This window comes from Neolamprologus multifasciatus, chromosome 13 (genome assembly GCF_963576455.1).
Source record: "Neolamprologus multifasciatus chromosome 13, fNeoMul1.2, whole genome shotgun sequence".
Lineage (NCBI taxonomy): Eukaryota > Metazoa > Chordata > Actinopteri > Cichliformes > Cichlidae > Neolamprologus > Neolamprologus multifasciatus.
The window spans coordinates 20,736,733-20,761,487 of NC_140451.1; the positions used below are offsets into that span (position 1 = coordinate 20,736,733).

The 24,755-nt window shown below is 39.9% G+C and overlaps 1 protein-coding gene across 1 annotated transcript in view; it reads left to right on the forward strand.

Moving 5' to 3' along the window:
* Positions 1-24,755, forward strand: part of LOC146505497 (protocadherin-15-like) — a 174,783-nt gene that overhangs the window by 83,117 nt on the left and 66,911 nt on the right. Inside the window, exons 14-19 of the mRNA XM_085181679.1 lie at positions 5,708-5,857; positions 7,768-7,961; positions 9,591-9,723; positions 9,938-10,017; positions 14,911-15,004; positions 23,593-23,721. Coding sequence (XP_085037805.1) covers positions 5,708-5,857; positions 7,768-7,961; positions 9,591-9,723; positions 9,938-10,017; positions 14,911-15,004; positions 23,593-23,721 — 780 coding nt within the window. The remainder of the gene's footprint in view (positions 1-5,707; positions 5,858-7,767; positions 7,962-9,590; positions 9,724-9,937; positions 10,018-14,910; positions 15,005-23,592; positions 23,722-24,755) is intronic.

A 24,755-nucleotide genomic window follows, 5' to 3' on the forward strand; every position in this document is an offset into this window, starting at 1 on the left:
AATTAAGACTATTATAAGTTTAAAGTGCATTGAGGCGACCTTTGTTGTGATTTGGCACTATATAAATAAAATTAACTATACAGATACACTGCTAACCACTACTGTGATGTTGTCACTATTGTGTCTGGGTGCCTTATAAAAAATAGATTAAAAAATTTTTAAAAATTAAATATGTACAGTGGGGCAAAAAAGTATTTAGTCAGCCACCGATTGTGCAAGTTCCCCCACTTAAAATGATGACAGAGGTCAGTAATTTGCACCAGAGGTACACTTCAACTGTGAGAGACAGAATGTGAAAAAAAAATCCATGAATTCACATGGTAGGATTTGTAAAGAATTTATTCGTAAATCAGGGTGGAAAATAAGTATTTGGTCAATAGCAAAAATACAACTCAATACTTTGTAACATAACCTTTGTTGGCAATAACAGAGGTCAAACGTTTACTATAGGTCTTTACCAGGTTTGCACACACAGTAGCTGGTATTTTGGCCCATTCCTCCATGCAGATCTTCTCAAGAGCAGTGATGTTTTGGGGCTGTCGCCGAGCAACACGGACTTTCAACTCCCGCCACAGATTTTCTATGGGGTTGAGGTCTGGAGACTGGCTAGGCCACTCCAGGACTTTCAAATGCTTCTTACGGAGCCACTCCTTTGTTGCCCGGGCGGTGTGTTTTGGATCATTGTCATGTTGGAAGACCCAGCCTCGTTTCATCTTCAAAGTTCTCACTGATGGAAGGAGGTTTTGGCTCAAAATCTCACGATACTTGGCCCCATTCATTCTGTCCTTAACACGGATCAGTCGTCCTGTCCCCTTGGCAGAAAAACAGCCCCATAGCATGATGTTTCCACCCCCATGCTTCACAGTAGGTATGGTGTTCTTGGGATGCAACTCAGTATTCTTCTTCCTCCAAACACGACGAGTTGAGTTTATACCAAAAAGTTCTACTTTGGTTTCATCTGACCACATGACATTCTCCCAATCCTCTGCTGTATCATCCATGTGCTCTCTGGCAAACTTCAGACGGGCCTGGACATGCACTGGCTTCAGCAGCGGAACACGTCTGGCACTGCGGGATTTGATTCCCTGCCGTTGTAGTGTGTTACTGATGGTGACCTTTGTTACTTTGGTCCCAGCTCTCTGCAGGTCATTCACCAGGTCCCCCCGTGTGGTTCTGGGATCTTTGCTCACCGTTCTCATGATCATTTTGACCCCACGGGATGAGATCTTGCGTGGAGCCCCAGATCGAGGGAGATTATCAGTGGTCTTGTATGTCTTCCATTTTCTGATGATTGCTCCCACAGTTGATTTTTTCACACCAAGCTGCTTGCCTATTGTAGATTCACTCTTCCCAGTCTGGTGCAGGTCTACAATTCTTTTCCTGGTGTCCTTCGAAAGCTCTTTGGTCTTGGCCATGGCGGAGTTTGGAGTCTGACTGGTTGAGGCTGTGGACAGGTGTCTTTTATACAGATGATGAGGTCAAACAGGTGCCATTCATACAGGTAACGAGTGGGGGACAGAAAAGCTTCTTACAGAAGACGTTACAGGTCTGTGAGAGCCAGGGAATTTCCTTGTTTGAGGTGACCAAATACTTATTTTCCACCCTGATTTACGAATAAATTCTTTACAAATCCTACCATGTGAATTCATGGATTTTTTTTTCACATTCTGTCTCTCACAGTTGAAGTGTACCTCTGGTGCAAATTACTGACCTCTGTCATCATTTTAAGTGGGGGAACTTGCACAATCGGTGGCTGACTAAATACTTTTTTGCCCCACTGTATGTGTAAATATTACAAGTTTGTATTTAAGAGCTGATCGAGATACAATGAATATATCCAAGGAACACAAACAGTGGGAAAATAAGAAGACTGAAAAAGAGGAGGGGGGTGAATGGAAGTGTCCACCTGTGTCTGTAAAACACTGATAGGAAGGTCCATGAAAGAAAATCACTAAAAGTCAACCTTTTTTTTTGTTTTGTTTTTTTTGTTGGCAACTTTTTTTTACTTGAAGTAAGATTTAATTCCGTCTTTAGAATGAAAGCAAGGTTTGTGCTTCAAGGAAAAGTCTTTTTAACTTTTCTTTGTCTAGTCTTTTTTGATCCAAAGGTTTATCACGTGGCAACATGTCTGAGCTGTTATATTAACATGTTAGATTGTGGCCTTTGAATGCGTTTTGAATGAGTTTTTATTGCCACCTGGACAGTATGCATGTTACACACATTTTAGTTTAGGTGACAGGGTGCTAAGAGTTTTCTCTACTATTGTTCTATGTGGTGTTGTAATTGTTAAATTGTTTATGAGTTCAGACATTCAGTATGGCAGGAATGTGTCTTTGAATTGAATTGAATTTCTAAAAAGAGATACCATGATGTCCCTTCTTCTGGCTGACTGGGGTCATAAAATGCATCCAGTACCTTCTTGGTTTGGTGATCTGCCACAACAGAATCTGGGTTTAGACCGCTTAATAAATCTTGTTTCATTTGAGCTAACCCCTGTATAAGCTGTCATTTGGATAAGTCAGGCCTGTGATGTGGAAAAAAACTGAATGAAATTTAGACAACACACCTGCTACAGCAGGACAGCAGTACTTTACACACCATGTACCTGACTAATCCATGATTGGATTAGAGGAACAACTCTTCGCACATGCAGAAAGGTGCCAGATTTGTCAACACAGTGTATTATGCTTAAAAACGGAGTCAGAAGGACTCAGATGTAGTGCACTGATAGAACTCCACGCACAAAGATGCCCATGATTCTACTGTGCAGATATTTGCACCACCCATTTGTCTGAAGAGCTGTTGGTGAGAATAAGGCAGATGTGAAGTATGAAGGACGGCTGTGGCCTCTAGGCCTTTGTGATTGCATCACACAACCAGTGAGATAAATGCTGTTTTGACAGCAACCTACCCTGGGATTGTCCTCTGTGGTGGACAAATTGTTGCCTAATGTTAGTTGTGCAAAAGACATTATGAGCCAGAGCTCACATGAGACACTGCTTTTGTTCAATGCTTTGTTCTTACTGTAGGTTCAGAAGAAAGATTTTGCTATATTAACCTTGCTCCTGTCTTCCCTCATAGTACAACATAATGTTGTGCCTGATAACACAAATAAGGAACTCACTCTTATATAAGACTTAAAAAAAAAACATTATTTTAGGGAAAGATTCTTGAAAAAAAAATTGATTTACTTTCTAACTCCTGCCATAAAGCTGAATTATTAACAGAGCTATACAGTAGATATTTATCTACATATCTTGAAATGTTGGTTATACCCAGTCCTCTGGATCAGACTAAGGTGTAGGATGAAAACATAGTCATGGACTAGTAGGAGCACCACAGGACAGCCCTGTTTTCTATCTTTAGAAAACAGGGCTGTCCTTTAGTGAAAGGTTCACTATCCTTTAGTGAAAGGTTCATAGTGGGATATTGGTATTCTTAATTTTTGGGGGGTTTGAAAAATTAGGCCAAAGCTCTGTGAAGCAAGTCAACAGGAACCGTATGGCTGGTATCTCCTGGCACCACCTAAGAGGCCGCAGGCAGGAACACAGTGTTCTTCCAGCATTACCGTGCCTCTCAGATCTTCCGCCTTCTTAGAAGTGGGCAAATAGCTATCAAAATTATGTGGACAAAGAGAGTGCCACCAGTGCGAGTCTCTAAGCAGCAATGGGGATAGTGCAAGCCAAGAACACATGACTACAGACCGCTCATTATCCAGTTCCAGTCCCTGCCCCCAACATGGACCTGGGAAGAGAAACCAAGATGAAACAAATGGACTGTTGCCTACCATCAGGATCCTCCTCCTTAATATCTGAACACTCAAAATTGAAGGAGTCTGCCTCTATAGTGTTTGAAATTGATAATGCTAAATATTTATGTAGTATTTGGTTTTCAGCTTTGTAGGTATGTCTCAGGCTGATCTCACAACAGGCTTTACATTTTTCACTTTTAAAACTTTTTTGGGATATGAGTTCATCAGAATCTATAAAACTTTCTACCTAACCTTGAAAAACATATTGATTCACGTCTTTGACTAATGTGTGTGTGTTTGTATTTCTCAGGGATAATTTATTTAGCAAATTTATTACTCTAACTTATATTAAACTGTACTGTAGATGTAGGGTATAGATAGTATCCAAGATTTTAGGGGAAAAAAAACATTTTTGTGCATATGTTTGTAAAGTATTATGTGAATGTGTGTTTAGCTAGTTAGTTTCCCTTGCAATAAGCAAGCTATATTCATGTTTAGCTTTTGTGATAGATTTGATTAATTTTTAAGTTATTTCTTGTGTGTTATTACAGTTATTACTGTGGGTGGCTGTAGCTCAGGTGGCAGAGCAGGTCAGCCACTAATCAGAAGGTCGGTGGTTCGATCCCAGGCTGCCTCCTGGCTGCATGCCAAATATCCTTGGGCAAGATACTAACCCCATGTTTGCCTACTGGTGGTGGTCAGAGGGCCCGGTGGCGCCTGTGTCCGGCAGCCTCGCCTCTGTCAGTGCGCCCCAGGGCAGCTGTGGCTACAATGTAGCTTGCCATCGCCAGTGTGTGAATGTGAGTGTGAATGGGTGGATGACTGAATGTAGTGTAAAGCGCTTTGGGGTCCTTAAGGACTAGAAAAGCGCTATACAAATGCAGGCCATTTACCATTTACCATTCTTTTTGTTTGCTTTGTTTGCTTTGAAGGTTAGATATCCAATGAGTTTTATTGGGAACCCATCTGTGTTTCATTTACAATCAACACCGAATATATATTCATGTCTTTCTTGTTGTTATTTGCCCTTCATTTTTATACCTTAGTCCTCATGCTTCTTTTTGGATTCTTATTTTTATATATTTAAATTTGGTTTTTTGGTTTTTTGTTTTTTTTTTAATCAACCCATTAAGTTTTTTTTGTCTATTTTACTGGCCCCTGCATTCGGAAATGGGTCCTCTCAGTTGGAATCAGTTTAATCCACTGCTCATAGTAAACATATTAGTCAGGCATGCCATGGTTTACATAAGTCAGTACTTACACATTTATATAAGTATGTATAAGTATGGATTGTCTCAGTAAATCCAAATCTGCTTTCCTTCTTGTCTCCCTAAAACTTCTTGGCATCTCAGTTCTGGCTCAAGAACAGAAACACAGTTTGATAGGATGGAAAAGCATGGTTCTATATGTTATCATTTGTTTCTGTTCAACACCTTCGCTGTGAGTGTTTAGCTGCTACTAAAAGCAATCTCCTGATATACAGTATAACCAGCAGGATTTGTCATTTCAATTTTGACGCTTAGTGCAAAGCGTCAAAACATGTATTTCTTGCTGCTGCCACAGTTGTTTAGATCTACCCTCTCCTACACTGCACTTGTTGTTCTGCTCAGTCCATTTTCTTTCTACCTCGCCAAGTACTGGAGATCAGAGCTGCCAGGGACAAATAAACATGTGGTTTGTTCAGTTTGCAATCTGTCCTTTAGGCAGCTTCAGACGAGCACTCCCTTTTCTTCTCTAAACACTTTTCTAATGTCAAAGGAAAGAAAAATGAACGCATACAAAGGAAAACTGTAAGCACTGGTGTTGAGGTCGTAAAAACGTTTTTTCACACTTATGCTTATCAAATAGTGAAAGCCTAAGGTTGAATAAAATAATCAATTATCTATGATTTATCTGAGGAAAATGGACTTCACATGTGTACGCTTTATTAGGTATTTCTCTTTCTTGTGTTTATAGATGGTGGCATCAGATGGCGTCCAGCAGAGCAGGCCAGTAACTGTCAACATCCTGGTCATTGATGCCAATGACAATACCCCCACATTTGGAGAGGTCTCCTACAGTGTTGAAGTCTTCACCAACATGCAGCCGGGGGAGACGGTGCTACAGGTAATCAATCCAACAATCATGCTTTTGCTTCTTTCCTCTTACACCAGCACGCCACGCTACGTCTCCATCTTTTTCCTCATCACACAGAATCCCTCTCACGCACGTTCTTTCATGCTCAAAACAAATAACCACAACAATCCAGTGCATTGTGCTGGAATAGTGCCCTTCATCTCATCTGTAGTCCTGTCAGACAAGTCACAGACAATGCTTTTATCTATATCTTCAGTGCACAAGCTTGGTTCATTCATAGTGGAAGGCACTCGTGATGACCGTGAATTAACCCCCCCCGCTTACGTATTTTGTTTATAAAACACAATTTTCTTCTTGTTTGTTTAGTCCATTTTGATTATCTTTATGGATTAGGAACATTGTTCATTTTTGATTTCATTAGTGCACTGGTTTTAAAGGTCATGATATACTTCCCTCTTTTCTGTTATGCGTGTATGCTTAAGATAACCAAATCTAACATCTGTGCATGAAAACGATAAACGTTGAGCAGACTCGTGTAGGCATTACTGAAAGGGACATTTTTCATTCATTGTTTCATTCTGGGTAGGAACAAAAACAGATTGGTTAGGGAGTGCTCAGGCAATATTTAGTTAGCCTGTGGAAATTACTGTCATTCCAGTGAAGATGACAACACTAGCTAATAATTTACATGCGCTTATTTAAAGGGACGCTAAAGGTCACTTAACTTCAAAAGCTAACTAGAGGTCATAATTACAGCTCGCTCAAACTTATGGCATAGGAGAGGAGTTCTTCAAAACATAAACCATAACCTCATTTTGCTACAACAGAGGAGTAAGAGTTCTATCATTTTATTGTCTTATTTGATAGTCAGAGCATGATTCTTTCATCTTTCAGCTGATCTGTCCACTCAGCACGGCCTCTCCTCAAAAGAGAAAAAAAAAAAGTCAGACATTGAAAAGGTCAAGTTTAATCGTTTTTAAAAAACAGCCGTTTCACCCTCCCTGAAATGAGGCCAGGGGTCACAGAGCGCCTGGTATGACCGCTTAACCGATTTTTATAAGCCATTTATGAGAGCTGAAGCCCCCTGAGGATTCTGCTGCTTATTTGATGCTACAGCTCTTACTCCAATGACAGGAGCATGGAAAAGGAGGTCATGGTAACTTGGATTAAAGTTTCAAGGCCCTAAAGATATGAAGCCAACTACACTATGAGGGCTCGTATTTACAAGCAGCGGGATGCCCTAAATAATTTTCCTTGAAGGAAAGGGTGGTTCCTTAATTTGTTTGATATGGGATCAAGAAATAAATGATATATTTACGTATCATTTTTTCCATCACACTTGCCAAAAGAACTATGTCTGTCACCTGTCTGTCAACATAGCTTTCCATATTTTATATGAAAGGCTGAAAGTAGTGAAAGTAGTTTGCAACTTTGCTCATCATTAAGTTAAACAAACCAAAATTGTTTAGATTTGATTTTGCTTAAATGCAGACCCTGTAAATTTATCTATGCATTTGTCATTTCACAGACTTTAACACATACAAATTATTTTGTGAAATCATCACTGTTTTTTGATATGGCTGTACTGTAAACAATAGACAATTTCTCTTTTATTGTTATAATTGTAACATTTAACAACTGAAACGGGTGTCTCTTGTGAGACTACTTGTACAGATAAAGGTTAAATAAAAATAAAAAATAAGCATAATGCAGATGATATTGTCCAGAAAAATATATTTATATTTGGGAATACCTCTGCAACTTATTTGCTAAACAGGTCCTCATCCACAATCCCCACCCACTCAGAAATATTTTTTGCTTGAGTGGTTTAGTAAACATATTTCTGCTAGGTGTAAAGCAAAGGGGAGAAAAAGGAAAATGTAAAGGCACTGTGTGTATAATGTGTAGCTTTTTTTTTTTATCTCCCTAATTTCTCTCAGCTGACAGCATCAGATGCAGATGAAGGGCTGAATGGTTTGGTGACCTATGAGATACTGGCTGGCGCCCAAGGAGATTTCATCATCAGTAATCGCACTGGACGCATCACCGTGGCACCTGGTGTCACTTTAACTGTCGGGCGATCTTACACACTCACTGTCAGGGCCTCCGACAATGCACCAGAGACCCAGAGAAGGTGATTTATTTGAACATTGAAGAGTTCTACATTGATGGAAGCAGTTTTGTTATTGTGATTGATGTTCTGTACCTTTTTTTTCTTTTTCTTTGTTTTTTTTTAAAGAAGGCAGATTTGTTTCTCTTTTCAGAATGAAAAGCAGTTTCATAGAGCCGAAGCCATCTGGATGAACAGATTTGCCAGTGTTATCTAATTGAATATGAACTCATTGTAATTCACAACATGGCTTGAAATGACCCAGAAAGTTTTTTGGGGGCTGAAATATGGAAAAAATAGTTATTTGGACTAGCTACTTTGAGTGAATGTATCCTTTTTCCTCATTGTGGTTAAACTATCTTTTTAGTTTTTCCTTTTCTTTTTTCTTTTCTTTTTTTTAAAATGTGTGCTTGGAGCTGTCAAAGGGAAATAATTTCAGTGTTTCAGTGCGCCACTCAATTTTTACAATGTTGTGAAAGAGGCTGTAATGTGTCTGTTTTGATTTCACTAAGTCAAAGAAAGGTTGTCATAGAGATATTCACCAACTGGTTAACATGGTGACAAAATTACTCCTCATAGGACTTCATGTTCAGTACAGTTAGGCTTTTACTTACTAAAAGTAAGTAAAAGTTAAGTACCAGTTCAACAAGACATGTTGGGAAAAAAAAACAAAACAATTAAAATCAGTTACACTTTTATGTTTCTATGAAAACTAAGAAGGCGGACGAATTTAAGCAATCATTAGAGCCTTGATCTTGAGATTTAATGCACTTTTCATTATAAGATTGTCAACCACAAAGAAAAACCAGTGTAACCAAAACTCCTTTTCTACATTTCTGCAGTAAAAGCTCAATACAAGTGAACTTTGATGTGTCATTACATTGTGTTTGAGTTGCTTTCAACTCTTTCTTTAGCTAATTTGTTAACTGATGATTGACTATGTCTTGAGTTTGAATTGACTGTATTTGCTGTAATTAAAAGAAGACATTCACATATCTATATATAGTCTGACACCTGATGTGAGAGACAAAACCAATACAGAGATATGACTGTAAACCTGAGACAAGATTGTGTATAGGAACAAATGTAGGAAGGATACATGAAAAATTGAAATTGCCCAGGGCCATGGTATTCTCTGTCAATATCAAATGGAAAAAGTTTGGAACCACCAACAGTTTTCCTAGATATGGCCACACAGGTCAAGGAATAATTGGGCCTCAATTTCATCCCCTAAGGCCAGCAAGTCAACAACACAGTATAGGCAGCCAGAGTCTGGATCTAAATCTAATACAGTAAAAAATAAAATAAAATAAAATTGATCCAACCTAGTTGAGTTTGAGCAGTTTTGCCAATAATAATGTGAGAAATTCCTAGTAAGTTTGGGAAAAAAGTATTTCAACCAAGTATAAAATTAAATTGTATTTATTTTATTACATTAACAAAAAAAATGTTTTGCTTTGTCATTGATGAGTAATGAGTATACTAAAAAAAGTTTAATCCATTTTAAGAATTAAATCAAAGTATTTATAAAAAGTAAATACAGTGTTTATTTAACCTATTTGACTGCACTATGGGCAAGAGGTCATTACAGCTCAACAGTTGGTCAAATAGAAACTAATGCTGAAAGTCAGTTGGTGTCTGTATTTCTGCCAGGAGCTCCATCACAACAGTCAACATCGAGGTTTTGCCACCCAACAATCAGAGTCCACCACGCTTTCCTCTCCTGACATACAGCCTAGAAGTCAGTGAAGCTATGAGGATAGGAGCTATTCTGCTCAATCTGCAGGTGAGTCACAAATTCACACAAGGCATCGGTGTGACTTGCTGTGTCAGTATATGTTGTACTTTAGACAACAGATTTTTATTTTTTTTTACTGACATTTCATATCCTGCACTATGCTTGTTTTCACTCCAGTGCAGCATCCTTTTAGCTCAGCTGTCCTGTTTGCACCCTTCAGCATATGGCCTTCAGACTCCTGTTGTCTTTTTTCTTCCTCTAGGCCATAGACAGAGAGAACGATCCGATCAGATATCGCATTTTGAGCGGGGATTCCCAGAAGGTCTTTAACCTCACTGAAACGTAAGTCCAGATGGGATTGTGTCTGACTTTTTGATTTTTAGCAATAAGGCTGATATTAGAGAATATATTTACTCAGTGATCTGCAAGCAAAATGGCAACTTAATGGAAGGCTTTAATTGCTTTGTGAGTGCAAAGGCTATACATGCTGTAAATAGTATGACAACCGTTGAAGACGGCTTTCACAATAACAATGGACACAGCAAATGACTTGGATGGGAAGATAAAGTGAAGTGACAGATGTGCACTTGTGATGGAGGAATATAGAAGCTCACTTGGCATTCATTGGTTTTAATTATACTGTCAAATGTTCTCATAGAGAGATAACTTTTTTCAAAGAGTTTGCTGGAGTTTGTTATTTTAAAATATGAAGACAATTCCATACAGAAGAAAACTGCAAACAAATTAAGTGCTAATAGGACAGCCTGAAGCACTAACCTTCACATATTGGCACAGTTTGGCTCATATTTGTACCATTTAATCAAGCTACCAGTTGAGGCTCAGTGAGGTGACTATTTCTCAACCAGAGACTCCGCTTATATACTTTAGACCTTGCTCGGTTTAGCATTTGTACTGAGGAATGCAGTCTTTAGTTTAGAAGATTTTGAATTGGAAAATGCTTCACTGCTATTCATTAGATCTCCGACTAGCTTCAGAGTGTTGTTTTTGGACATTTTGAACCCCACAAAGGCTGCGATCACATGCTCTCACCTTGCCAGCCTATTTCTTCCATAATTTGCAGAGCAAGGTCGGCTAAAATAATTAGAAAAGGTTTTTAGCTCATCTGACTGAAGAAGCAGCGAGCTGGTGTGGTGGCAATGGCTCAGCCATCAGGCCGCAGTCCACAAGAATAAGTTTTCTAATAAATTATCATAAAACAGCAAACATGTTTTGGAGAGATCTCAACATTAGCATACAAAAAACTCACTCACCTACTTCTACGGAGCAAGCAAAAAGCATAAAATATTGTGGGCGCTGAGTGCTTTTCTCATCTATAAACGAACAAGAAATATGGAGTGACGAGACATGGGGAGACTGAAAATGCAGGGCCTTGCCAGACATGTGTCTCACTAATTGATTAAAGCTTATTTTGTCTGCGTTTTCAACCTCCCAGCTAGGTAAGGACAAGGTGTGTTGCAGTACTGTATTGCCACCTTTTCGCCACTCTTAATTTGCTCCACGGTGTTAAAATTGTATGTTTTTATAGAGAGTCGTTTGCTGTGTGGTTTAGTCACGGTAAGCAAAAACATGGTGACACAATCAAAATAGCAGGGGATCGCTATTTTTGCCACTGGCACTGTAATCTCCTAAACCAGATATGACAGAAATCATGCTAAAATAAATAGACACATCTCCATTTAGCTCATTCATTGTGTGTCAAAAATGTTACAGTCACATCACAGGCTTTCACCAGGCTATCAGTATAATAAATGCAAGCAAGTGCTGATATAGCACATGATGAATCAAAAAAATTATTAGTACAACTGACGAGTGTGCAATTTACAGTACAGAGCGTATTGCACACTCTAATTTTTCAACCCTCAGAACTCAGATTTGATTCAGTGAAGAGATTTTTGCATTGCTGCGTGTTCAGATAACAGGCTACATAGGAGGCTGGCTCAATCCAGCTTGTATGAATAATGAGCCCTCCAGTAAGAACTTTCTTATAAATGGGGCAGAGACCCCTAAAGGAGGTGGAAATGCTTCATATTCACTTACTGTTATGTCTAGATTTTCCACTAGAAAGAAATGTAAAATTTCTGTCTCGGTGCATATTGCTTTGATCATAAATCTTTTAAGCATCAGTGTTTGAGATCGTCTTACATTTGGGCCAGTATATCGCTGTCAAATAAAATGCATAAAAAATCAAATATCAGTATTTAATCAGCTACAACAACATTCGTTATATAAATTTTATTGTGGGTTTTCAGTCTGCAGATCTTGATGCTACTTTGAGTACTCTGACCCTGCCTACTTTTGTTTGATTACAGCATCGTCTTTGAAGTCAGTTTTCTTTTTGTAGTTTCTCAGAGTCATAAAAACCTAACCTGGAGGCTATGCCAGCTTTGATACTTGCAGTGTGTTCTAGTTGGCAGCTCAGTGTGTTGCTTCAAAGTGGAATTGAAACCAAAATTAAAAGGGGTTCAAGTGAAATTACTCTTCTTTTTTTTTTTTTTACTGTCCAGTGAAACTAACATTGGGCACAATATGGTAATCAGACTCAGTTTTAAATACAACACTGTGCAAGTTTTGAGCCACCTCTCATTCATCATAGTTTGTCGGAAAATTTGGAAAATGGTAGCAGTAATTTATTTTAAAAAAAATACAGTTTTGTCAAATCCTAACTAGCTTGTTCAGTTAATATTGGCATAACCAATCTTTACTCCTCAACAAAGCCTGAACTGTCCTCAGCTCAACTTAGGCAAAAATTCTAACAAAATGATGCTGCGCTGCTTCAGTGACATTGAGGTCCGGGCTCTGGGGATGCCAATCCATGCCTGACAGTGTTCCAGGGTCTGCGTTAGGTATAATGTATTTTTCTGTGTTCATCATTCTGTTGATTTTTTAGCAAGATCCCTAACATCACTACCTGAAATGTAGCCCTAAACCATAACTGAGCCTCCGCCATGTTTTACAGATAGCTGCAAGCACTCACTGTTATACAGCTTTCCTGACAACCTCTGTACATATAAACCAAAAAATTCAAATTTGGATTCATCGCTTAATAAGACCCTTTGCTACTGATTTTAAGTCCAGTACTTGTTTAATTTGGCTTTCCTCAGTCTTTTCTCCTGTCACCCTTTCTTAATAATAGCTTCCTGACAGCCACCTTTCCAGTAGGCTCGCTTCAATTGATGTACAAAATCCATCTGTCAGGTCTGTGTCATGCCTGTGTCAAACACATGACTTTCAGTGTACTGTACATAGTTTTGCAAGTCTGCCACTTCTTTTGTCCAGTTTCCTCAAACTGTTTAAGAACACCATGCTGAGATATGATTTGTGGTGTAAAAATACTTTTTTATGCCTGTCAAACTGAGTTGTCATTGATATTTTTATAGATTCAACTAAAGACATGAGAACCGTTATTGTGTTTTTTGTGACAGTTTGCTTCTAACAAGGTGCCTAAAGATACGATTTCAAATTGGTTCTTTGCTTAGCTGTCTGTGTAGATTACACAGCTTCATCTTCCTTTGACTTGATGCCTTTTTGAACGCTTGAATGATTCAAAGGTCAGTGTTAGGTGAAAACATTTCTCTGAAAATGGTCAGGTACAAGAACTGGACTGAAAATAGGTTGAAAGAGAACTAAGGCCACTTGAGTCTGGCTTCTTGAAGCAAAATGTAAAGAAGTGAGGGGTGGATCAAGACTTTTGCACAGCACTGTGCAAACAACAAACATAACAATGCAGCAGCTGTAGCTTAACTTTCTCCTTGTGGCATGAATGAACTTCATCTTGGCTTAGATGATAATCTCTTCTATGCCTTTCCGCTCCTTTCCTAGCCAGATAGACACTATACATCAAGTATAGTTTACCATAAAGAGTCATGATAAGAGCAAAGTGAAAGATGTTAGTGTTATTATTTAGATAGCTGCTAAAGTGCAGCGCTGACACTCTAGATGATGCTGTTAACAGTGTCCCATAGATCTGACAGCATCGTTTCATTTGTGTTGGCTGGGGAGAGGAGGGAGGGCTCTATCGCACATAATCAGTGAACCCCTCAGACCCAGCCGCTCAAGTGTAGTTGAATACTTTAGCTGCTGTGAGGAAAAAAAACTCCCCAGGCTAGCAGAATGAATCATTTTAATCTTTGTCTTAATAACCATCAAGATCATCATCATTATCACTATAATAATAACAGTTATCAATGTATATCTTCTGTCACACATCATGGTTTCTTATGCTTTCATTCAGAATAGAATGCTATTTTCTCCTCTCCACCTTATGTATAAATAAACATGAGCACAGCAGCCAGCGAAGGAAGCTGTTCTGCATTTTTACGGTGGTTTTAGAAAACTGTGTTTGGCCTTTTGAACCACCGATCATCAGGTGTGGTGGATTCAAAGCAGTGTGTTCACTATAACCTTGGGGCAAGTACTTAGAAAAATAGACAGTGTTGATGGAGGTGTCAGTACTTGCCTGTCAGATTGTAAAATGAGGGTCTATAGTTTCACAGTTATGGGCTGCAGAGGCAGTAGAAAAGTAGCAGCCAGGTTCTGCTTGGACTGCTTGGCCACAGGAGCTTTAAATTAGAAATGTGAAGGAGCATGGGGACAGCAGGGAATTGCAACGGGCATTAATCTAATAGTGCGTTCAGATGCATTCCTCTTTCCTTCCTTTTTGCAGTTCTGGCAGAGCCTCTCCTGAGTGTGGCACTGGAATTGTTTTGTGCATGGTGTGTGTTTTTGTATGGCTGCACTTACTCACGTCTTGTGTGCCTGTGTGCAAACAAAGATAATTCAGTGCTCTGCATGGGAATGCATCCACACTTTGTGTTTGGAATGCCAGAGTGCCAAATTATGCCATGTGAACGAGCAGGAGGGTCTCGGTGTCTGCTGCAGTCATTAGAAGGGAAACATGAATCTTTGCCTGTCCGTGTGCTTTGGGAGCAAGAGACTGGCTACAGAGAGAAAGACAGAGTGGGAGCATTTAAGCTCACACCTGCTCTTCATCCCAGACTCATTCTTTTTGATCATTGCCCACATTCTTTTTCCCTTATTTTTCGAAATGAATGCAAATAATGAAATGCAGACATACATCATGTCGTTAAGTGATATATCCAACATATTTCCCTAAATTAATGATCTGACACAAAAATAAAGTAAAAGAATAATTACAATCAAAGTGTCCTCCTTTATAAAAGTAATACAAGTCTTTTCTCTGACCCCTCTCCACAGGATTGGCCTTCTACTTCTGGACAAGCCTATGGACAGGGAGACAACTGACCAGTACCGTCTGATTGTCACAGCCTCAGATGGTCACCCTGGAGGGGTAACGGACATCTAAACTATCTAAACTGACCTGATTCCTCAGGATTGATGGTCTTCAGACCTTTTGAAAACATTAATCACAAGCAAAATATTCTCAAACAAGCTTATTAATTTGTGCATTTGGCTTCATGACTCCACATGCTACTTATTCTGGTAAAATCTACTTGTGTGTTTGAGCTCTGAGAGTATCATGCTGTGATTTTTGTGACAGACTGTCATTTTAGCCCATGCAGTAAAGTTAGAATTGTTTGAATGTGGCTTCTCGGCTTGAGCTTTTCACTTATTTTTTTACAGTGAGTTTCATTAATAACTTCTCTGGTAGCAGTTGTCTGTGTGGTTATTTTTCCCCACTTGTGTTCATCTGAAATCGATTCCAGGTTTGTCTATTACTCATTCCCCTTCATTCAAATTAGAGTGAGTGTCACCGGCCAAAAAAACACTCTCACTAATATTATGTTGGTCTGCTTTTAGCTTGACTTACAGCACAAATTTCCATTGGCATTGTTTGTGTACGCGTATGCAGTGTCACAACATATAGTTCTGTCCAGAACTTTGTTGTGACAATTTGTTTGTATTGATGCTGGGAGAGTTGCTGAGTAAAGTCTTCTCTAGCATATAACAAAGTGGGATTAAGTTTTGGACTCTGTGATAGCCAATCCATGTGCGAAGATAGCCACTCATTTACAGTTTGAGCCTGATGATTCCCGACATCATCAAGAAAAAATCCATTGATGGAAAAAACCTGCTCATGGTGGAATGTTCAGGTAGTCAGCTGACCTCATTTTCTGGGCACATAATGTTGTACCTAAACCTGACCAACTGAAGCAACCCCAGATCAGAACACCATCCCACAGGCTTGTATAGTAGGCACTAAGCATGATGGGTGCAATACTTTATCCACCTGTCATCCTATCCTGATGCACCCATCACTCTAAAACAGGATAAATCTAGACTCATCAGACAACCTGACTTTTTCCATTGCTACAGAGTCCAATCTTTATGCTCCCTAGAAAACTGAAGGTTTTTTTCCCTGATTACCCTTTTTGATAAGTGCTTCTCTTAAGGCTACACAGCTGTTCAGTCTGAATCTGTTGATCTCATCATAGTGTGTGTGGAAATGCTCTTTTATATATATTTGTGAGTTGTGATGTGAGTGAGAACACATTTCTTCCTTGAATGATGATGGTTCATCATAATCCTAATCATAATCAGTTGTTTAAGAAATGAGAAGCTATTCAGTGCATCAACTGGGGTTACAGTAAATAACCTGTTGCCAGCCACTGTAGTAATTAATCATTCTTTGTCGCTGGAGTAATAATCCAGTGACTTTTACCTATTTGCTTGGTTAAATGAAGCAAATAGGTAAGACTTTGTTGGCCAGGCAGTACATTTTTGGCCAAAAAGTGTTTTAAAAAGCCTGAAATAATTCACCTGGAATAAAATGATAGTTTTTAACTGACAAATGGCAAATACCAAATGCTAAGACAGAAGTACCTGAACCAGCATATCGTTATTGCCTGTTACTAATATGCAGCTTACACAATGCCATTTCGAGCATAGCTCTTTGTAGTGCAAATGGATCAAATCAATTTTACCTACAGCTACTTTTACCTTTTAGATTGCTCTGCATATATTGTACAGTTACTGTATTTGTGTGAAATACGTGGGTTGTGTGGTAATAAAAGCATCATGACTTATGTAATACTGAGTCAGTTTATATAGAATGACAGAAAAGCACAGAAAAAAAATCTTGGACAGATGGATATTTCAATGAGTACTGCCACATAACTGTGAAACTGACATACTTTGAGCTTCTAAAATGCATCCAAAAGCTTGGAATTGCTACATGTCCCGTTATGCAAAGTTTTAATTATAACCACCCCCATATAGTAAACTTTCTAATTTCCACATGTCCAAACCATAGCTCCGATAACATCAACGATCTCACCATTGTATAGTTTTCTCAGCATTGAGTGCATCTTTTAAAAAGTGTCTTCCATTTAGAGGTATCACAAGTAGTTGAGTCCTTATATTCACAGAGCTGTTTTTTGTCATTTTGGCTGGAAAAACTTCAGGCATTATGACAAAAAATGAATGCTGGCTTCTGTGTCTTCCATGAAGAGCAGATAATCACATAAACTGTCTTAATTTAATTACACTTCAGCTCACTTGGCACTTTTTTTCTTTTTTTTTGCAGCTGTATCTGTTCCAGGCAGAGGTGAAATGTGGTTTCCTTTTTAAGATGCTGTGTCTGATAGTCCGTGAACATTAGCTGATGAGCTGTCAATAGGGTGATGTTGATTTCCACCCCCTCTCACCTGCACACTCATGACAACTGAGATCTACAGCTAATTTGTATCTGCTGCCAAATATAATGTGTTGGTGTTGTGGAGTAATACATGACGAAGAATTTGTAGTGTGTCCCAGTAATTGTGAGAGCAGTGCAAAGGGAGAACATAGTGCAGCAGTTAGAGAGGGAGGGGCAGATGGACAGTGGTGGGGTCAGAGAGGAAAGAGCAAATAAATAAAGAGCATGTAAGATGAGGTTTCACCTATCAGAATGAGGTAACCACAAACTGATGCTCTTTGTCCTACCTACTGATGGACAGTTTGTACAAGCCAACACCCTTTACCTATAAATTGTGTGTGTTTATGTGTGTGGGGGAAAACACAGTAAATTGTTGGCTGACTTGTGTGGGCTAAATGTCACAACTTGGAAGAAATGTTGTCACAACAGGAAGAAAGTTGAGTGAGGAAGATGGAGTAAAGGTTTGTAGGAGAATAGAGGCGAGGAAGTCATTCAGTGCAAGAGAGTGCTGCCTAGACAGCTGGATACAGGAAAGGATCAAAATAAGCACAGGAGGAGGGGAACAGAAAAGAGATGGAGAGCGATAGAGAAAAGGATGGGGACACCAGGGATTTGGATGTGTAATTAGTCCAGAACTTTGGTATCCATGGAAACCTGCCACAAGGAACTAGCAAGCCAACTTCCCCCTGGTGCTACTTCCCTTTGAGTGCAGTCAAATCTGGACACACACATGCACGCACGCATTTTCCTTCACGGTATTAACTCTTTCTTGTACTCGTGGATGAAAAAAATTGGGCCCATCTTTGTGGTAAATTTAAAAGTGATCTCAACTGGACAGGCTTAGATCAAACACTGCCAGACAGACATGTGTCCCAAAAAACGGTATGCTGGGAAGAGCATAGGAAAGAGTACATGACTCCTAACAAGCTTATTATATCAGTCCAATGGCTTTTGGCTTGGATGGTCATTTAAAAAAACAAAAAAAAGGAACATCACCCACCTCTGGATCTTTTAGACTATTAGGACATAACACGAGGCATCACAGAGCTCCATCTATAATAGCTGCTCATTAATCATACTCGTGTCCATGGTGGTAGGGGGTTTTGGCTTTGATAAGGACACCCACGCCAGAATGAAGACACTAATTGGCTTCAGGTCTTCTGCAAAATGAAAACTACGCACAGCCTATCACAACACTGCCTCCTTTAACTTCCTACTTTCAGTAGTGGTATAGCAACAGAGGCAGGTTTTCGTGATAAGTTGCAGTGTGAAATTCCATGAAAAGGCCGATTATGTATGTCTCAGAAGGTAGTACAAAGAAACAACAATGGTGGAGGTTTTCCCAAAGGACGGTGAGATGAAGGTGACATTAAGTAGGTCATTTTCTTTGTGAAATGTGCCGCTGAATGTCTCATCTGCCGGGGCAGCTCCAAACAGCTGTCTCCCAGGAAGTTTTTCTTTTGCAAGGCCCAACTCCTCCCACAGCCTTCCTATCCTTCTTCCCCCCCAAGGAGACCATTTACACAATTATTTGCATACATGCTCCTCCCAGGGCACTGAGAGATTATAGATTGTGTATATCCAGCCAATTTTCTATGTTGATTTATAGAAGTGCTAAAGGTGTGTGTGCTGTGTCATTGTTTGAAGGTTAACAGCAGCACAGTGGCCCACACTGGCCTTGTAAATGAGTGAGGAAGAAAGATGTGATGGATCTAGTTTCATGCTTTTAGCTTCCAACCTTGTACAATTTTCTCTTAATAACTACTAACAGTGCATCTTTCCCAAGACGGAATGAAGAAGTTCTCTATGTGTTGTATACAGACAAGTTGCTTATGTGCATTTGCACACATTGGTGTACTGAGTTTAATTATTGTCCCTCATCACTTACAGTATGGAAAGCTGGTGTGTGTGACTGCCTTTACGTTACTGAATATTACTGAGAATCCCGTTATCAGTATGCACATACAGTATGCACCCAAAGTGTTTAAAGGCATTTATATAATAGAATATTTTTTAAATTCCATCACATTTACTTGGTGCATGTGAGTTTCTTTGTCACAGCTACAAAGCATTATAATATGTCTGTGAAGGTTCTCAGTCATCCAGGTCGTCGTAGTCAAAGGAGCTTGCAAAGAAAAGCGTCTGGACTTCTTTAAGTTACTTGAAGACGTTTCACCTCTCATCCGAGAAGCTTCTTCAGTTCTAAGGTCAAATGGTGGAGAGTCCCAGATATAAACCTAGTGGGAGTGTCCCCCCACAGAGAGACAAAAGGACCCCCTGATGATCCTCTAATCGCCTGAGCCAAGGTGTGGAACTGGGTGTGGGTCCCAATCAGCCAGAGTTTCGGGTGAGTTCATTGTGAAACCTGGCCCCACCTTATCATGCGAATTCCTGAGGTCAGATGGCCCAGGGTGTGAGTGGGCGTTAAGGCGTCTGGGAAGGGATCTCAAAACTGGATTATAGATGGCAGAGAGTTGGTGTCGTAAACCACCGCCTCTGTTCAAAGATGGTCGCTCACAGTGGACATAGATGGCTTCTTTCACTCCTCTTTCAAACCATCTGTCCTCTCTGTCCAAAATGTGAACATTGGCATCCTCGAAAGAGTGTCCTTTATCCTTAAGATGCAGATGGACAGCTGAGTCTTGTCCTGTGGAGGTGGCTCTTCTGTGTTGTGCCATGCGCTTGTGAAGTGGCTGTTTGGTCTCTCCAATGTAGAGGTCTGGGCATTCCTCGCTGCACTGTACACCACATTGTTAAGTCTGTGTTTTGGCGTTTTGTCTTTCGGGTGAACCAGTTTTTGTCTGAGTGTGTTGCTGGGTCTGAAGTACACCGGGATGTCATGCTTGGAGAAAACCCTCCTGAGTTTCTCTGATACACCGGCTACATAGGGGATGACAATGTTGTTGCGTCTGTCCTTCTTATCCTCCCTCGCTGGTGTCTGATCTTCTTTTCTGTGCCTCTTTGCTGACTTTAAGAACGCCCATTTAGGATAGCCACACGTTTTGAGTGCTTCCTTTACATGTGTGTGTTCCTTCTTTTTCCCTTCAGGCTTAGAGGGAACATGTTCTGCCCGGTGGTGTAGGGTCCTAATTACTCCAAGTTTGTGTTCCAGAGGGTGATGGGAGTCAAACAGGAGGTACTGGTCCGTGTGTGTGGGCTTCCGGTAAACTTCGATGTTGAGGTTGCCATTCTCTTCAATGTGCACAGCGCAATCCAGGAAAGGCAAACAGTCGTCCTTTGTGTCTTCCCTGGTGAACTTGATGTTTTTATCCACAGCGTTGATGTGCGCAGTTGATTTTGCAATGTTATAAGTGGCTGAGTTTATGCTACTGAGACCCATAGTCAGTAGCATAAACTCAGCCACTTATAACATTGCAAAACACCTTGCTACCATCCTTGCTCCTCTCGTGGGGAACACCCCACACCACATCAAGAACTCCACCGACTTCACTGACAAGGTCCAGAAACTTACCCTGGATCCAGATGAAACCATGGTGTCCTTTGATGTAGTCTCTCTCTTCACGTGCATACCCACCACGGAGGCAGTGGAGACTGTCAGAAAACGACTACAAGAAGACAACTCCTTGGAGGACAGGACCAACTTCACACCCGATCAGATTTGCACACTGTTAGACCTCTGCCTCACCACTACATATTTCAAATACAACGAAGGCTATTACAGACAAAAACATGGCTGTGCCATGGGCTCCCCCGTGTCACCTATTGTAGCCAACCTTTACATGGAGGAAGTGGAAAGGAAGGCTCTTGGCTCTTTCAAAGGAAGAGTACCCAGCCACTGGTACAGATATGTAGACGACACCTGGGTCAAAATCAAGACACAAGAAGTGGAATCCTTCACTGCGCACATCAACGCTGTGGATAAAAACATCAAGTTCACCAGGGAAGACACAAAGGACGACTGTTTGCCTTTCCTGGATTGCGCTGTGCACATTGAAGAGAATGGCAACCTCAACATCGAAGTTTACCGGAAGCCCACACACACGGACCAGTACCTCCTGTTTGACTCCCATCACCCTCTGGAACACAAACTTGGAGTAATTAGGACCCTACACCACCGGGCAGAACATGTTCCCTCTAAGCCTGAAGGGAAAAAGAAGGAACACACACATGTAAAGGAAGCACTCAAAACGTGCGGCTATCCTAAATGGGCGTTCTTAAAGTCAGCAAAGAGGCACAGAAAAGAAGATCAGACACCAGCGAGGGAGGATAAGAAGGACAGACGCAACAACATTGTCATCCCCTATGTAGCCGGTGTATCAGAGAAACTCAGGAGGGTTTTCTCCAAGCATGACATCCCGGTGTACTTCAGACCCAGCAACACACTCAGACAAAAACTGGTTCACCCGAAAGACAAAACGGCAAAACACAGACTTAACAATGTGGTGTATGCTGTACAGTGCAGCGAGGAATGCCCAGACCTCTACATTGGAGAAACCAAACAGCCACTTCACAAGCGCATGGCACAACACAGAAGAGCCACCTCCACAGGACAAGACTCAGCTGTCCATCTGCATCTTAAGGATAAAGGACACTCTTTCGAGGATGCCAATGTTCACATTTTGGACAGAGAGGACAGATGGTTTGAAAGAGGAGTGAAAGAAGCCATCTATGTCCACTGTGAGCGACCATCTTTGAACAGAGGCGGTGGTTTACGACACCAACTCTCTGCCATCTATAATCCAGTTTTGAGATCCCTTCCCAGACGCCTTAACGCCCACTCACACCCTGGGCCATCTGACCTCAGGAATTCGCATGATAAGGTGGGGCCAGGTTTCACAATGAACTCACCCGAAACTCTGGCTGATTGGGACCCACACCCAGTTCCACACCTTGGCTCAGGCGATTAGAGGATCATCAGGGGGTCCTTTTGTCCCTCTGTGGGGGGACACTCCCACTAGGTTTATATCTGGGACTCTCCACCATTTGACCTTAGAACTGAAGAAGCTTCTCGGATGAGAGGTGAAACGTCTTCAAGTAACTTAAAGAAGTCCAGACGCTTTTCTTTGCAAGCTCCTTTGACAAGCATTATAATAGTTTGACCAAAAGTTGACATTTTGAAACACTTAAATTTACAGTAGTTGTTCCAAATGATTGTGCTTTTTATGCAGAATAATTTTTTATGGTTGGCTTTTAACATTTCCCCTACACTAGGAATCATTTTCTGAGTGAATTAATGTTTTTGCTGGACTTGGTTGAAAGTGATTTTATTTTAGCTGCTTCTGAAACATACAGTACTGTGCAAAAGTCTTGAACCACCTCTCATTTCTTGACATTTGGCTTCCAAGGACCAGACTTTCTTGTAATTTTTTAAAAAATGGTAAAATAATTTTCCAGGCTTTCTAAAGGTTATTCAAACTTTTTCTTACCTGGTCACTTTCAGAGGAATTTTTTTTCTTTTTGTTTTGTTTTTTTTTTGGGCAACTTCCCACTGACCTATGACTCTTTCAAGCATAAAACTGAGAATTTTAAATGGTGTCTTTAGGCTCTTTGTTCCCATCGTTTTTAGCTGAAATTTTTAGTCAGAAATTGTCTGGGTAGCAAGAAGCCATCCTTCAGGAAGGGGAATAAAGAAGAAAAGGCTGAGGTATACCAAATTACATAAGAGCTGGACTGAAAATCAATGATAAGAGTTCCTACGGAGTAATTCATCCAAATTTGAAATTTTTGGGTAAAATCAGTATTTAGTTAGCCAACATTTAAAGAAGAGCTTTGACTGTCCTTTAAGAAGCTTGGAGAACTATTCCTGGATACTGTTTTTGTTTTTTTGTTTGTTTGTTTTTTTTAAGTGACAAGACAGCTTGGTTACGGGATTTCAGGCTATGCTGAAAAATAAAGGTGGCTGATTCCAAACACATACATAAATAATTATAAGCTTGTTAGAATTGTACAAAGTATTAAATTTTTATCTAAATGAGAGCTCATGGTTCCACTCATAAATGCTAAATGGTTCTATTTACCTACAACAAAATGTATTTTGAAAGTATTTCCAACTATAATTATTATTTTTAATCGTCAGGTCTCCAAAAAAGTTGTCTGATTATAATCCTAATCCTTTTTAAAATGTCTACTTGAGCATGACACAGCTTTTAACAGTCACCCTATGAATTATTCATGTCAAAGTGTATTTACTCAAATTACATTATATCACATTTAATGCCTTTTTAGTTGTGCTTGTCATCTTTGTTTATGAAGGGAACACTCACTGTGAAGTGAATAACATTAGTTTTATTGTGCTCTCTGTTTGACTGTTTTTCCTTTAGACAACCACAACTACTGTGAACATAGTTGTTACTGATGTCAATGATAATGACCCGAAGTTTGACCTCACCATACCTTCAAATTTTTCTGTGCGAGAAGAAGAGGCTAACTTGTTTGTAGGACGAGTAAAGGTAAGTGTAATGTCCCTGTGTTCTTGCCTTGTAAATCTGATGTGTTCTGTTCATTGTTGCATGTCATCATATTTTAAAAGAACACTGATACAAGACACTGGTTAACACGGCCGCTTGACAGATGAAAGATTCTGAGGTTTTCTCAGTCACTGCCTTCTACATGTTTTGTTTTTTGACTAAAGTATAAATTTGAATTAGATGGACAATTTCTAAACAGTTTCTAAACAATGGCCTCATATGGATAGGAAAAGGTTTACAGATTTACCCAGCAACCACTTTAGAAAATCTCCACATACATAAAATTTGTTATATCAGTTTTTTGTAATTGCTCATACAAAAAAAGAATCTTGCCTCCAAAGGTAAATAGGCATAGCCAGATCAGTGACATTTGTCATTTGTCAGGATATTCACATTTCATATTAAGCAACCCTTCACATTTTTAGTGTGTGCGGAAATGGACTGCTGCTAAATGTTTGGAGTTTATGACGTGTGAAATGCGGCAAAAGGACATATGAAGGAAGTTTGATGTCTGGATGCAGTAGAGCTCCCTTCAGTCTTACTCCCAAGTATTTCCTCACAAATGCAGCCAGCAGCTAGATTAAAGCTTAGTCCACCACACTGACTCCTCAGCTGGCTTCATGCCAGTTTGAGTTGAGGCTGCGCCTTTGTGACTGAAAAGAAAAGTACATTAAAGTACTTAGCGCTACAAAATCCTGCTCTCCATGCGCATGCACACAGAGACACCACAGATTTCCCTTGTACTAGCCCATAGTAACTGATCGAGAGCGTATGGGGGCATTTTGTTGAGTGCAACACTGTTAAAGCTGCAGAAATTGCAGGGAAAAAAAGAATAGTCATTCTTATATAATGTGATGTTTTTAATTTTAGTCATTTTGGTGATATTTGGTCACATTTCTCATATGTTACACTCCATCAGGCAAAATCCCTAAAGGCAGTAAGATTCATCATTAAAGGAGACCTGCTGTTCTTTTATACGTACTTACTCACAATAGTGTAGTATCTTATATTACAAA